This window comes from Scatophagus argus, chromosome 2 (genome assembly GCF_020382885.2).
Source record: "Scatophagus argus isolate fScaArg1 chromosome 2, fScaArg1.pri, whole genome shotgun sequence".
In the NCBI taxonomy this organism is placed as follows: Eukaryota; Metazoa; Chordata; class Actinopteri; family Scatophagidae; genus Scatophagus; species Scatophagus argus.
Genome location: NC_058494.1, coordinates 15,558,239 through 15,574,899, shown reverse-complemented (window position 1 = coordinate 15,574,899; position 16,661 = coordinate 15,558,239). Strand labels below are relative to the sequence as shown.

At 42.1% G+C, this 16,661-nt stretch overlaps 1 protein-coding gene across 1 annotated transcript in view; it reads right to left on the bottom strand.

The window, feature by feature from the left end:
• zcchc7 (zinc finger, CCHC domain containing 7) overlaps positions 1-16,661 on the bottom strand; it is a 45,443-nt gene that overhangs the window by 26,587 nt on the left and 2,195 nt on the right. Inside the window, exons 2-4 of the mRNA XM_046413357.1 lie at positions 15,545-16,164; positions 14,994-14,996; positions 13,719-13,965 (exon numbers count right to left, since the gene is read on the bottom strand). Of these exons, the coding sequence (XP_046269313.1) occupies positions 13,719-13,965; positions 14,994-14,996; positions 15,545-16,066 (772 nt within the window). The 5' untranslated portion in view covers positions 16,067-16,164. The remainder of the gene's footprint in view (positions 1-13,718; positions 13,966-14,993; positions 14,997-15,544; positions 16,165-16,661) is intronic.

Genomic DNA, 16,661 nt, shown 5'->3' with positions numbered 1-16,661 from the left:
ACACACACACACACACACACACACACACACACACACACCCTTCAATCCCTCAAATCCACAGCCTTTGGGGTAATTAAATAATGGTGCTTTAAAGTTTTAATTTAGATTTGGCGTTTTCCTTCCTCCTCTTACTGTATGCCACACAGCACACGCATGCAGGCACGCACACACACACACCCACACATAAAAAACATTCAGTCACAGTAGTTTGTAGACTTCATCCAGCGAGATAGCCCTCAATGAGCAGGGTACATTGGAGGAGAGAGTGAATGATTGAAGAGCAGAATCTCTGTCTCTATAGGCTTTATAAAACAATACAATTATTAGTCTTTAATTAGAGCAGGCCCTCTGTGGGACAGGGGACAGACGAAGAACAATAGAGGATTAGAAGAGGAGCTCCTAATATGGCTCTTTTATCTTTTCATTCAAATACAGTTTATGAATGCATCCAGCTGTCCTTTTCATCTGGTTAAGTTGGAAGTTGGTTGTAGATTTGGGAGAGAATGGGAGCAAAACAATATTACCTGTGATTATTACTTAGGGCTGCGAGTAAATATTCTTTCTGCATTTTATGAATATGCAGATTATGTCTTTAAATGATCAATTGTTAATAACATAACATGTCTAAAAAATTTCCCAGTTCCAGTCTGGCAACCGACATTGGTTGCAGGCTGTGTCCCGTCTCTCTCCCCTCATTTCCTGTCATCTATTGCCAATCCTTGAAAAAGGGCAGAAAATACTTAAAAAAAATAACAACTGCAATCTTAAATTACCAGAGATTTAGGCAATGTCTTAAAATATATAATTTTTAAGCCAAAACCAGATTTTTTAAAACTTGATAAATGATCTATCAAAGTACACTATTAAGCGGAGAAAGACAAAATAGGAATGATGTCCTGATGTGACCATCAAAACAGTACAAAAGCTGTAAAAATAATAAGACTAGCAAGAAACAAGCATTTTCTACTCGAGGAAACAGGCAAAGTGTGTGAAAAGTAGGAAAACTTGACTTGAAATGTTTAAAGATTAATACACAAAACAGCTGTATCTGGATGCCATAGGATGCAGAGAGTAGGACCTCTGAAATCATGTCATGGGGTTGAAGCCTCATAGTCAAGGCTATACTGAGTCAGCCGTCCTTTCCAAACCTCTGCATGCTTAACGATGAATAATGGCACTATGTCGGAGAAGAGAAAACCGCAGTCACAACTTCTCTGCTGTTAAACATCTGGCTCGAGCCACCGTGTAGAAATTTCTCTTTGACTCCCCAAAGAAAAAACACTGAAATCTCCACATGCCATCAGAGAGTGAAGGTGGGGAAATGGGATCCTAAGTGAATGGGAGAGGGGGGGGGGTGTCTGGGGGCTGGAGGAAGAAGAGGATGAGCAGAGGAGGAGGGTGAAAAGGAAGTAGGAGGAAGAGCGGAGGAGGAGGGGAGGTGGACAGATGGCAGAGGTTATGCCTGGCTGAAGGGGGCAAGACAGGAGGAGGCTGTGCAGGGTGTTTGGGGTGTTTGCACGTGTGTGTGTGTGTGTGTGTGTGTGTGTGTGTGTGTGTGTGTGTGTGCAATCAGAGGAAATACCACACTTTACCCCCACTTCCCCACATGCAGAGAAGCCACCCCTCTTTTTTTTTGATTTCCCATGATTCCTCATTTACAGATGTCAAAGATGCATTAAATCCTTCCAAATAAATGTCTGACTTTTCCTTTAACATTAAATCCCGTTGATTCCATTACTGGCTAAAGATTGTATTCAGTGATGAACAAAATAATTAGGTTCTGCGTCTGATTGACAGATAAAACCTGGTTAAGGTAAACCACAGACAGAGTCGAACAACAACATGCTGTCAAAATCTGTAAGTGTGTGTGTGCGCGCACGTGTGTGTGTCCAAAATACAGCACATTTAGGAATGGCAGAATGGCAGGGTGAGAGTAGAGAGAGATAGGGGGTCTTATTTACTGTCGTTTAATTTGCTCCCCTCTTCTCTGTCCATCCCTTGGTTTTTCTGACAGGTAATAAAAAGCAGGAGCTTTCCTGACAAGCCCATTTGAATTTGGATTGAATAATATAACTGTAGGGTTTCCCACAAAACGTTCTGTCCAAGCGTGCAAAGCAGTGCACAGACACCGGCAGCCCCTCTGCCTGCCAGGGTGTCAGTTTCGAGTGTATACGTATGCATGTGTGTCTATGGTGTTTATTACTGCACATGCATGTACACACAGACAAACACACAGGTTCTTACGTCATGGTAGTTAATGCAACAACAATAATGAATTCCTGCAACTACCCATCATGCCACTCCCATATGCCAAACTCCTCATCGCTGACTGAACCTCCTCTTCTCTTCGTCCTCACCCCCTCATCTTCTCCCCCCCATTGCTACTGTGCCTTTCCTCTACCGCCCAAGATCCCTTCATCCCACCTCCTCTTCTTGTCTTACCTCATCCACCACTCACCCCTCCCTCCCTCCTCCTGCTCTTGGTAGCTTCTGAAATCCCATTCCCCGTGGGGCAGGCTAAATTGAATTGGCGTGTTTATATGAACAACAGGGCCGTTGCTTTAATATACCTTAGAGTTTATGCCTAATGCTTCCCTGCTAATACCGTTGGAGCTCATCGCCCTCACTCAACACACATCGCTTTTATGGAAGTCATAAAAGAGACAGAATAGCAACAGAGGAGGATGAAGAGATACTCTGGGAGAGTGCTTGTGTTTGTAAGCAAGACGGAGAAAGAGAAGAAGAGCTGAGAAGCCTGTTAATACATCTTAACAAGTTATCTGGTTTATCTCACTTACAGTCTCCTGCAGCAAAAACCTTTGCACGTGCGCACACACACGCGCACGCACACGTGCACAACCTTAATGTCTTCTCCAACGTGGAGTGCGAGTGAAAAGAAAAACAGAGAGACAGAAAGGGAGGAAGATTTTTTTAGATTAGTGAGTAATGCTGAATAAATATCCGGAGATTTGGTTGAGAGTCAGTCATGCTCGTCGACTTGCAAACATCCTCCATTTTCTCTCTGCCCCCCCTCCTCTTTCTTCCTTTTCTTTCTCTCCCCTGTCCCCTTTCTCTTCTGGCCCTGTGTCAGCCTACAAAGGGCCCACGGTACAAAGGAGAGAAACAGGCCCGAGACACTCAACGCAATTACTATTGATCAGTCTGCACTCAGAGGAGAAAAAAATTGCTTACCTGCACGCACACACACACACATTTGTCAAAATACAGAAAGTCCTGTAAGGTCAGGGGCGGATATTTGTTCGCAGCTGATCTGTAACACTGACCACTCAGGACTCAAAAAAAAAAAAAAGAAGCAAAATCATTTCAAAGCTTTTCCAGTGTCTATTTCTGTCGTTTTGTATTGCCTAAAAACAGTGAGCTGTACATCAAAATAGTCTGGTTTGTACTTTAATTTTAATTATTTGTGCTGTAAATAGCAACAGAGCTGCAAAATGGAAGAGTGTTCATAAAGCTACCGGAACAACACACTATTTTATTCATTCAGGCTTGGTCAAAGTAGATCTTGTTGCTGCTAAGTGACACACAAGAGCTTAGCACAAAGAGAAAAAGACAGAAGGGAGAAGAAAACCAGGACACACATCTCAAGGTGGTAAACTGGGTGCCACTAGACAAGAATAATTTCTGCGTGCTCTGAGAACATGAAACTTTAACGTGGTCTTATAATACTGAATGAAAACCACTCAGTGCTGATACAGTTAGTCCATTTAATTGTCCACATGGTTACTGTATATTTCTTAAATTCTCTAAATACTTAACAGTAAATCCATCAGTATATAAGTATCTTTACTTTTAGAGTAGGTTTTGAGAGGAATCACATTTTGAAACTAATTATTAAAAGGCTGAATTCTAACAACAAAGTACTTTATTTTTTATTTGCCGTTGCTCACAATTGACAGGTTTTAATTCAAGGTCAACAGATATTCAGAAAACCTCACTATGACCAAACCTGCATTCTCGGTAGGATTACTTCCACCAGTTGGATGATTCAAATTAAAGTATAAATTAGTTATTTAGACATATATTTTTTACACTGAGTAACTGATTTTTACATTTACTCCACTGGCTTTGTCAAAATTCATATTCAGTTCTGGCTCGACTGTTTTTAAAATCTCGTTCAAACATGTGAAGGATGAAAAACAAACATGAAATTTTAAACTGTTGAATTCTATTTGATGACAAGCACAAGGAGGAAACTGCAGTGTAACTCTATGTAGGGATCCGTAGGAGACCCTGTGGACGTTCTATAGCTGATCTCCACTGGAGGAAAAGAAACTAAATCAGTATGTAAAGACCGTGTAAAACCGAAATGCTTTTCCATTTGAGGATCTTGGGCTGAAACGTTTAAAAGTCTGCAAAGCCCTGCTCACGGGTGTATGTGCTCACACGCTCACACACACACACACGCACACACACACTCACATTAAGGGTGTGATGAACTCTGCTTGTTGTCTGGAAGCCTGTGCCGAAATATCAATGACTAAACTCCCCAACGAGTTGGTAACTATCTCCTTCGCTCTGATTTTATCCTCAATAATTAATTTTCTCTCCCAACGCTGACTTCGGCTTTATCGGTCGCTCGCCGCCAGAATCTCAGCATTCCATTTAACCATAATCCCCCGGATAAAGGGGCGGCCTAGGTGTGCTAATACACAGGCATGTGTGCACGCAAGAAGGACCTGCACGAGCAAAGACTTTTACTTCATTCACAGACACTTAATGTTGTGTGTGCACGGACAACCAGTCATACTAATGTTGGGCCATTTCCAACAAAAGGAATATACACACATATATATATATAATATATATATATACTAGTATACAGTATATGCTGATAATCACCATTTACCACATACAGACACATCAAGCCTCTCTGCTGGAAGTCTGCATAAGCAGAATGTGGACACTGTGTCTACTACTACCAGCTGTGTGACCTCTCAAAGAGATCCCAGATACAAGCTGGATTAGCACGGGGAAGCGTATAGCGTGAATCCTGGCCCTACGAGGCCGGCATAGCAACAGCCACGTAACCAGGGCCTGGTCTTGCTGTATGGAAGGATGGCTGGGAATGGGAGTGGAGGAATAAAGAGATGGGATGGATGGAGGGAGGGGTGGAGCTGAAGGATTAGGGGACGAAAGGTGGAGTGCGGGTATGGTAACGGGCTGATGCTGAATTTCAGATACACCCTTAGCGATGTGCTCGCTTTAGAAGTATTCATGCTAAATTAATTTCCACTTATTACCACATGAAAATCATTCCCCTACTGATGACAGCCTTATAATTTTATTTTCCTGAAATACTTAATTGTTTCAAACCGAGGCTATACCATAGCATGTACAGTATGTGTAAGGGCTGTGAGTGTGCTTTTGTCTGATTACTGATAGTTATCAGAGGAGATGGAGCTGAGGGAGCACTAACCAGCAAAAATAACATAACATACATACATATACTACAAACTCTTGTAGACATCCTATGTTTTGACATTTTGGATTAGATTTCAAGCAATGCGACCAGAAAAAAAAAAAAAAGAAAATCTGAGTAAAGAGTATGCTGAGAATGATGAAACGGCCTAAATTTTGGTAAGTCTGTCTCCTCTAATAACTGGAGTTCTACTTACATTTTTGTTTTATTGTTTTGTTTTGAGATGAACGATCTTTGCCAGACACGTGCCTTTTTCTTTTAGAATTTTTTATTAAGAGAAGAAATACTTGTATTCATAAGTAATAAGTAGTAAGTGTAAGAGTTTCTCCTCCCATGATGACTGCTTAAGTCTTTCCACCTTAACACCTAAAACTAGCAAGCTCTTAGATCCTAATGAGACTCTTAATTAGCGCTTTACTGAAGGCAGGTGTGATGGAAAGGTCGACCAGTTAAGCTTACGTGCGTCGTAAACACATGTCGTGCGTCAACATATAGCATGTGAAACAACACATAACAGTGCGTACAATCAGAAAAAGAAAAACAAAGCGCAAAGAAATGAGCAAAAAAAGGAACAGAAAAGATGAAGGGAAAGTGGGGTGACAGAGATGGAAAGAGAAAGAGAAAGAGATGCGAACGAGGGAAGGGCTAGATTGACTGAAATATGGTGAGTGCCAACTAGGCCAGACCAGGCCCAGCTGGTCTCTGTCTGACGAGTGCCTTAATTAAGAGACATGGGGCGAAGCCTTGGAATGGCCACGTACACACTGCCAGGAGCCTCTGGAGAGGAAACTGCTAAACAGGCACACTTGTGTGTCGGTGTGGTACACTGCCAAGAATCTATCTCACTCACTCACACACACACACGCGGTCATCCTCTGGGACCTTGAGAAAAACATGGCCCAGCTATTATTAGACAACCCTTTGCATACCAGAGCAAGTGTGCTAACCCTAAATGTGTGTATTTGTGTGTTTGGGGTTCTCCCTCCTATCCTGTTGACTGTTAAACTGAACTTCTGATTCCAAAACATCTCACACCCCCCTCCACCACCCCGCTAGTGCCGATGGTGAAGACGTGGGTGGGGGGGGGGACAAACGAACGAATGAACAAACGAGGCAAGGGAAGAGGGGGTGATTTTGTGGATCCTTGACTGCCTTTGCTCCTCCACCCTCACCCGCCCTGCTCGCTCCTCTTCCTCAACCCAAAAATGTATTAATATTAATACACATCCGTCCAAACCCTTCTCATCCTCAATGCCCCCCCCCCCCAAAAAAAAAACTACCACCACCCTAGGCTACTAGTTAATAAAGCCCTGTCGACAACCCCCTCCCAGCCTAAAAATAACCACGGAAAGACAATAACGAGAAAGTTCTCCGGCCAAATCAAAGAATAGAAATTAATACAGTCCCACGGGACCTCCCTCTGTCCCACTGTCACCCCCCACAATAATTTGATTTCCCATTAAGTGATTGCTTAATTATAATGATTATTATTGGTAATTGTAATTGACATTTTTTTCCCTTGTGCTACTTTCATCCCTTCCCTCCCGACCTTCTCCTCAGGTCTTCTTAAAAGACAAGACGGGCAGTGAAAATGCACAAGGGAGAGGGAAAAAGATGGGGAGAAAAGAGAGGCGTAAATCAGGCCAACCCAAAAGGCACTTAACAGTGTGACATTTTAAAAATACTGCTATAGATTCAAGCTGTCTGCCAGAACATACAATGCAGGATTATGGTTTTGAGGCTTTTAAGTTTTATTTAATCATACATGAGTGTGTTTCAGTGTGTGTGTGTGTGTGTGTTCGTCCAGATGTCTTATACTGTAGCTTCAGGGCACAATGTCTGCTGCAGGTCTCCTTAGAAAAGAGATTCTTGCTCTCAATGGGATATCCTGGTTAAATAAAGGTTAAAGAAGAAGACAGGGATTCCCTTTTCTATCCACCCCCTCCACACACACATTAAACTACAGTAGGGACCCTCTGGTCTCCAGTTTATTACTCTTTCCTCCAGGCTACAGCTACTGAAAATGTGATGTTTTTGCTATTAAAAAAATAAAAAATACATAGATATATATCTATACACCTCATATTCATTCTTCTGTGGTGCGTGTGACATTTTAAAATCACAAAAATCAAAAACCACTGTTTAAAAGTGGTGCATAAAGCTGTAAAATGTTGAAAACAATTTCATTTAATGTCACATTCTTTCTCTATTCGGAACTAAAGACGGTGCAACTTCGTTCCAGTGGGCCAGGGCACGGTTATTGGGCTCACCTCAGGCGTGGTGAGGCTGACATTGGCTGGCACATTCACACACTTTTGTTTTTTGATGCACACACCTTCACACTTCAACACACACAGCATCCAAACTTGCATCACACCTTCACTTTCACTAAAATGTTCTCTCATTTCCACAAAATATTAAACGTTAACTGTAGCGGCCGCTAATAAACAGCTTTAAAAAGAGTCCGATCGTGAGAAGAAATTTCAAAATCTACATGCCAGCAACTGCCAACAGAAGAATCTTGGTTTCAGAAAGCCCGGCCGGTAGTGTGTGTGGGGAGTGTCTGTAGGTTTAGTCGAAATGTTTTGTAGTAGATTTTATTTAAATGCTGGCCCTGGCTCACTGTGAAGAACAAACAGCAGCATTAATACAAATGAGCACCTGCAGCCACAACCGCAGATGTCAGTGGGTGTTTTTTAGTCAAAGTTTCCAAGAAAAAAATAGAGAAATTTTCATAGATTATTTTGACAAATACGACTTTCAGAAAGGATGGCTTGTCCCTTGCAGATGCAGATAAATGTGGTATTAATAAACTCATATCAGCACAAAAGAAAGACATTCGGCAACAGAAGAAGCACAATCTGAATGAGAATACATCTTCAGTGACTAATGGCAGGACCAGAGAAATTCTGCCCAATGAATAAAAGTAGAGACAGAAAAATGTCACAAGTTATCCATAAAACATTATTAAAAATTAATGTCTTAAATTATGCAAATTGCAACTTTTCGTCTTAAAAATCACATCAACTTAAGGTTTCAAACAAACCGATTTGAATCTGTTAAATATGGCAGTATCTCTAAAGAGCTCACAAGATAAACAGATGTTTCATTTTAACTTGAAAAAAGACAGTGGCTAAAACCAGATTAGCAGTTTTTGTATGGAGCCTCATCGGGTAAAGCGTCACCTGAGACATTCTGACTGTAAGGAAAACACACAGACAGTGTTGGATGTCAGTGTGTTACCCTGAGACCTCAGCCCGGAGACAAACTGGTCCTGCCCGACAGCAACACCGTGGCCGATCCTTTTCGAGGCCTGTCTCATCCATTTTAGCTTACCCACTCTCATCTCTTTCTCCCCCTTCGTCTGATGCTGAGCTCCCGCTGTCCATCCGTCCGTCCGGGCACCCAGATTTCCCTGGATATAAACTCAAATGATGCTTCACATTCCAATCTGAATTTCCACTGCCTCGTACCTGCTGTTCTTCCCTTGTGTAAACAATTGATTTTTGTCAGATTTCTCTTTTTTTTTTGTTTTTTCTTTAGGAAAAATGCTGAGAAAACTCAACAGCCCGGACCTAAAGTAAAGGATTAAACAACTGACAGTGGATCTGCTCAGCAAAGACATGAACAAGAGAGGAACGATGAAAAGTGAAATAAGACAGAAAAAAACAACAACAAATAAAACAACAAAAACAATTCCCTTGAAGCGTCCTTTGCAGATGTGCATACAGTTTAGTAGGTGAGTGAGTCCAAAAATGAACTTTCTAATCAACAAACATCTTTTCAAAAAAGCAAATTATAACCAGAGGTCAAATGTTGAATTTATTTTGCCTGTCATAAGAAGCCAAACCCAAAGAACATTGAAAAGATGTGATAATGGACAGGACTGCATACTGAAGGGATTTTTCCTATCACAAAGAAACCGCTGTTACATTTACCAGATTGCCATTACATTTCAGTGGTTGCTGGCATCAAATGATTGTTCAATGAAACGATTTTCTTTTAAATGAAAGCATCGGCTTCTCAGCTGAATTTCTACAATTTATTTTGCATGCGCTAATATTAGGCCTCCACAGTAGTCTCTTCTAATTTGCATATCCTCTGTAAAAACCGGATAATACAAGTCAAACTATGGCACAGTGATTTCATGGTGTGTGTGTGTGTCTCTGTGTGTGTGTGTGCCTGTTCAAACACACTGTGTGGTAGAGTGGGTGTGGTGTTACACCTCGTGTGGCACTGGGCAGCCAAGATAAGAGCTGATCCTATCCATGCCTCCCTTCTGCAGTGCCGCCCGCCCACCCACACACCCACACAAACTCAGTCTCACACTCACAGTATCCAACATGCCATTGTAATCTCATTTTACAATCCAGAGGCCCACAGCCACAAACACACAGAGAAGCTAACTAAATCCATATTTCACTCCATTCGTACTCTACATTGGCATGTGAGTTAAGACGACAAACATTTCAATATATACAAAAGGTCAATTGAGTTCAAGAAGTTGGTGAAAAAGCTTCAGGCCCAAAGCAGCATGACTCATTAACACACACGACGGTTAAGAGTGAAAACACTCATCGGACCGCTTCAAATGCACACCGTTGACACTATAAAAACATTTTTGTCAGGTGTAAGCAGTCTAAACAGCATAACAAAGCTGTAAAGAACGTGAAGAGAAGAGAAGAGAAGAGAAGAGAGAGAAGAGCTTACCTTCCTCCTCAGTGAGATAGAGAGAGCTAACCTTTCGGTGCAAACACATGAACACACTCTGTTGTTCGCTCTAATTCACTTTCAGTGAAACACACACTACAACATATACACATACACACTCTCAGACACACTCTGATGTGATCGGCCACCGTGATAGCGAGCCAGCGCTGACTCTCTAAGCCTCAAACAAAGTTTGGTGTGCACTGACCAAGACCAAGGGGACAAAAAAAAGGGAGAGGACTGGGGGGGAGCTACAGAGAAAAGAGGGAAAAAAAGTGTGACCGCTGAGTGAAGTTTAGCCACTTACGATTCAAGTTTAGCTTCAGCACACCCCGCCTACACTCCGGATTCATTCACGGGCATGTACACTAACACCTCTCTGGGTGGGAGAGGCACTGAGTTGGACTTTGGGAAGCCCTGCTTTTTCTCTCTTGTTCCGTCTGGTTGCTGCTGCATGGCTGCCGGACAGTCAGACGGCCCTTGCTCGTCCCCCTTTTCTCTACTATCTTTTCTCTTTTTCTTATCCAGAGTCCCTACAGATCCACCCACCAGCAGCTGCCCACAGTTCAGCCAGGTGACAGATAGCTACTTGGGCCGTGTGTGCATGTGTGTCGATGTGTTTTGGTACAAAACCATATGTGAGGGAGTGAGAAAAGATTAGATTGTAAAAGTATGTGAACAAGTGACACCTTGTAGGAGAGAGACAGAATGAGAAAGAGGACGAAAGGATTCAATTTCTGTAGGGGGAAGGGGGAGAATAAGTGTAGTGAATGTGATTTGATGGTGATGCTGAGATGGGGTTTAGGCGTACAAATACTATTAGTCACTGCTGTGCGAACCTGTTACTCTCTCACTCACACACACACACACAAACGTGAAAAAACAAGCCAGGCTCCCAGGCGACAGGAGTCAACACACAACATAGCATATTAAAACAGAAATCAATCTTTATATTTATCCAGCAGCCCTGGGTTATGGAAGTAACGGTTATTGTAGTCATAAAAATTCAACCAGCCATATCTCAGTGACCTAAAAATTGGCCTTTTCCCTCAGTTTCTTTGTAAAATAAAAAGGGTATGTGAAACAAATTCCCAGAGGAAGAAAATAAGGCAGTATACTGTCTTAGCTTAAAGAATAATCAAACCTACACCAGAATAGAAGATGAGAGGAGAAATCAAAACTGTGTCCAGTTCTGTATAGCATAACCACTGTATACATAATGTACTATATACACTTTTTCATAATATACTGTTTCTGCACATGAAACAAATAGTACTGAAAGAAAATGATGCATTATCTGCACCGAGCCACACTGAACACACAAACTACGGCAAGAAACAATTAATTTCATTACCGGTTAATCTGATGACTATTTTCTGGATTCATCTCTCATTTGTTTTGTGGAAAACATCTATCCTCAGTTTCCCAGAGCTCACAGAGACATCTTCAAATTTGGTTTTGGACCCAAAAATATTCAGCTTACAAAGACATAAATCTGAGAAAAGCAACAGACCCTCACATTTAAGGACTAAGAAGGGTAAATGTAAATATGTTTCAGCTAACAAAACAGATGCAGATTAATTTTTTGTTGATGAACTAAACAACTGACTGTTTCAGCTCTTCACAGAGACAAAAACATTTATTAAAGGTTTCATAGTACCCATGTGTTGTTTATTTTGAGATCTTCAAGGAGTCACTCTGTGCTTTAATGTTTTGTAGTTGTGACCAGCTTCTTCGTTTCCTTTGTGCAATGCATTGTGGGAAAATTCTCTACATCAACAGCACAGTCAAAACAAAACAAAGAAAACAAAATGCATAGTGTTTTGGATATACTTAAGGAAGGAAACTTGTTTATCTTCACACACATTTTGTCCTCAGTCAGCAGATGACGGCCTACACAGGCACAATCATTATACATGCAGTGTGTATGATACTTTCAGTGTGACACAACACCTCTTCTTAATGTTTTATTTCATAAAGGTGCTCTCATTTTGCTGCTCATTTTGCTCAAGTTAGCTGAAGTCATTCCAGGCAAGGCTGCCCACGTTTGCTATAAAACATTTCTCCATTTTTGTTTTTGCCAGCAAATTGCATTGGCTCTCGATGCCAACCGACTTTCCCCACCCTGTGCGGCCCTCAGCTGCGAGGTGACAACTTGAATCTCTAAAGACATATTTTCTTAAAACAGCCGGGCACCAAATTACTCAAACAGAAGTGAACGGTGAATTTGTTGAAGACTATTTTCAACAGCAGATTAATACACATTTGGCACTTGAGCAACAGCAGAGGAGCGACTCATAATATTCATTTTAGTGAATGTGCACATCATTGCAACACTGAGAAAAAAGGAAACAGTGGGATGAATACACTGCATACTTAAAACTTGCTTAAATTTACTGTTGTATATTCGAATTAGCTTCCAGCTCAAGGATACGGAGGCTCGTCCCTCAAATTTCCTTGCCTTCAATTCCTTTTTGTTTTTTTTTTGACTAAACCCTCCCCCATTGCTCCCACTTTAAGACCCCTTCCACACCACACCCATGACCCCCCATGTGCAGACATGAGGTCAAGCTCCAAAGATCACAGAGAGAAGCCAGACGAGGGAGGGAGTGAGAGAGAAAGAAAGAGAGAGAAAGAGAGACAGAGACCTAAAATCCTCCTTTCCTCCCAAAACCAGGCCAAAACCTCAAGCCTTCCCACCAGCTCCAGACCCCCTCCTTTAGCCCAGTTGTGTGTAGAGGAGGCAGTGAGCACTCTTGCAGAAACATCAGCCCAGGGAAATTCAAATGAGGAAGAAACGGTAAGAGAAACACAGAGAGAGGGAGAGTGGGAGAGAAAGAGAGAGGGAGAGTGGGAGAGAAAGAGAGAGAGAGAGCACAATAGTGAGAAAATAGGATAAAAGAACGAGATGGGAGAGTGTTAGGTAGTAGGGAGAAGAAGGGGAGGGGTGGTGGAGAGGTTGCTGAGGCTGCAGGTTAAGATAATGTGTAGATCTGAAGAGATTTGCAGGGAACATTTTTATTCATTTTTTGATTACTCCCATCTCTCCCGACCTCCCCTCCCTCTCCTCCTGCGTTGTTGTCTCTCTGTTTGTTTGTTTTTGGCATTAGTGTTATGACTGTTGGTATGCGTGTGTATGTACACATGCATCCTGATTAGAGCTGGAATATTTTATAAACACAAATATTCACTCTCGCACAAGCCCTCGCGCACATATCAATACATAATGCACACAAGCATACTTAAAGATGCATCAGAGAAGTGAGCGGCTGGGCAGACGGTGCCAGGAATGCTAAGAGCTTACAAATTCGTAAACATGCAGACACAGATTCTGCATATGTGCATACAAACATGCACGCACACAGACTGCTTACAGTGTAGCCCATCACTGTGTCTGCTCCTTATCAACGTGCTGCAGGTAGGTTCAGTGTTCTGAATCAGCTGGACCATACAAAATTACTCACCGCTTCCTTTCTCCTGGTCACACATATTTAAATGCACAAAAACATATCACAAAGGGTCTGAACAATGCAAACCGCACACACACACACACAAACAAAAGACACACCTGCGATGCTGTCAGGTCCTCCCTCCAAGTTGAGTGAGATGGACTGGTCTCCATCTTGCTTCCCTCGACCCAGGATCATCCAGTTCTCGAGGCCATCCGAATCCGAAGAATCAGACGAATCAGGCGAATCAGATGAATCAGACAAATCAGACAAATCAGACGATTCTGACCTTTCTAAATCAGATTCTGAGCTGCTGGAGTCCACAATCACTGGTGCACCGAGATCCAACTTTCTTTTCTGGGTTCCCTGGATGAACAAACAACGACCACATTGTAGAAGTCAATACAAAGCTCTCAATTACACCTTAATGCAATCCTTATTGAACCGATCAATTAGCTATGAATTAAAAGTGAAGTAAAAATTAGGCTGTTGTTAAACATTATCACCTCATTAGCTAGAGTATTGAGCAATGCTCTGTGACAGCATTTACTAGCATTGCTATACGCCCCATTGACTGCTGCAGCTCAACAGCAATCAATCGGCGTGCTCACACTGGCCGCTGGACAAAACAGCAGCCAGCACTTTGAATTCCAAGAAAGAGAAACATGAAATGGTCAAAATGGGAAACATTAGGTCTAAAACCCATAGCCCGAGACCACCTAACCATCTGAAGGACAGATGAAGATCTCTGATGTTTTCTTGTCAACCAGAGCTACATTAAGGTTCATGAAGTTACAGGTCAATTAAAAAAAAAATCCCCTTTCACTACGGGCAAGGCAAGGAACCTGAATGACATTTAAAACACTAAGCAACAAAAACATCAGAAAAATTCAAATTGGATCAAATTAAATAGTATAAAAAAAGAAAAATTGACCAGAAATACAGTCTGAATGTGAAGCAACAGAATAGCAATCAATCAAAGGCAACAGAGAACAGAAGAGTGGAAGCAGCTTCACCATGTTTGGATCTGACTCGAGGTTCTACCAATTGACTGTCACAAGAGCTAAGGGCCCTACTGGGTTTATATTTTTCCAGGGAAATCAGAAGTGTATTTCGGTCCGACATTATAGATGCATACACAAGCATCACGTAAAAAGTATTTGTATTATAAAAAATAAACTTATATTACTGCACCACTGTCTCAGTTTGTGTTAGCTCTGTTGCTATACAGAGACCATTCTGTTCCGGGATCCTCACCAGTATGTGTATGTGTCGGGTGCTGCTTTATATAAATTTATTGATAGACATCCTTGAAGGTAATGACATAGCTATGTGTGAAAAATAAATGACTGAACTGCAGGGGTTCACCTGCTCTGCAACACGAGTCCATTAACCTGCTCTTTGAGCTTGGGCAGAAGCTTGTGCGCAATGCATCATGGTACACTGGCACTGCCAACACAGCTCCGCAAGAGAACTTCAGAGTTTCATGGTTAATATAGTGCACACAGAGATTTATTGCTTCAACTATTACATTTACCTACACTGATTGGATGTCACATAAAATGCAGAAAAATTCCTTTTAAGGCCTCTTTTACAGGATTCTCAGTAGGTGACATTTTGAACCAAACCAAGGAGCAAACGTTAACTTATCAGTTATTAGCTATGGCTGATAAACGTTTCCTCACAGACAGCAAAAGTGACAGCTGCCACCTTGAAATGAGAAACCACTTTTGTCTACCATAGCCTAAAATCGCAAGTTTAAGACAGAAGACAAAAATTTCTACAAACTCCCAGTGGTAAATCTGGCACAGTTACTAATGTAAACTCCACATGTGCCACATGTCAATGGAAAGTTTGACTAACTCAAGGGGGATTGGGCTTAGTGAACAATCAAGTTTCTTCAACACCAGCAGTCACGCACTGCGCATCACTCTTCTCTCTTTACCTGGGCCGGGGTGGAAGTCTGCAGGCGCTGTGAGTGTTGACCCTTTAGGGCACAGACCCCTTCATCATCATCGGCAGTGTCTCCCTCAGAGATGGAAATGACATCAGGGCTGGAGTCAATCACTATGACCTCCTCAAAAAGAAATGAAGACGACTTCTGACCTTGAGGTTTATTCTCCCCCTTCTTCAGTTTATTCTGTTTCTCTTCCTTCTTTTTCTTCTTCAGGCATTTCTGTAACTTGCTTATATTGGGTGACAGAGGTCGGCTTTCTTCAACGTTTTCCTGTTCTCTGTCAACATGAGCAGTTTTCTCAGTCACTTGGAGTTGCTGGCCGTCAGGGCCTTCAGCCTCCTCTCCCCTGTCCGCCTCCTCTTCAATGTCCCCAGCATTAGAAGAGTAGTGGAGCTGGCTGTAGAGATGGAACTCCAGCTCGCTGTTGGCCTCTGACCCCTCAGAGTCCCCGTCATCCTCTTGATAGAGATCATCCTCTAACTCCTCCCGGTCCTGATACGCACAGTACATCACTCCAAAACGCACTCAGTAAGCCCACATGCGTACACACTCTCAGACACACAAACGCTCACACCTGGGGAGATGGTGAGATTGATGGCTAAAGCCGACTGCAGGGACAAAAAAAACAAAAACAAGATGAGTTACTGCAGTCATCACAATGACTAAATTATTATTATATTCCAATAAAAAGTAACACATAATAATATATCTACAATGTGTAATGATAAGTCTTTGTGCAGCACTATGCAGCCCCCAGCTAATATCAGCACAAGGTAAACATAGATAAAGATAAAGGTAGCAACCAACTCCATCCCTCCGTCATAAGGAAATGCAGGTACCTGTACTGTGTGAGCTACACAAGGGCAGGCAGGCTGGCAGGCAGGCAGGCCGAGCAGGGGCTGAAATCTACGCTTTGACTTTATTCACATAAAATCTGGAGGGTTGTGCAGAGGTGTGGGTGTGTCAACTTGTGCTTAAGAATGTAACCGCTGTGAAACAATTAGAAAATTACAATTTATTTCTCTGATTCACTGCTTTGTCTGCATGAACTGGCGCTCTCTCTGGATCTGGATCTGGATCTGTCACATCTGGCTGATGCTCAGTT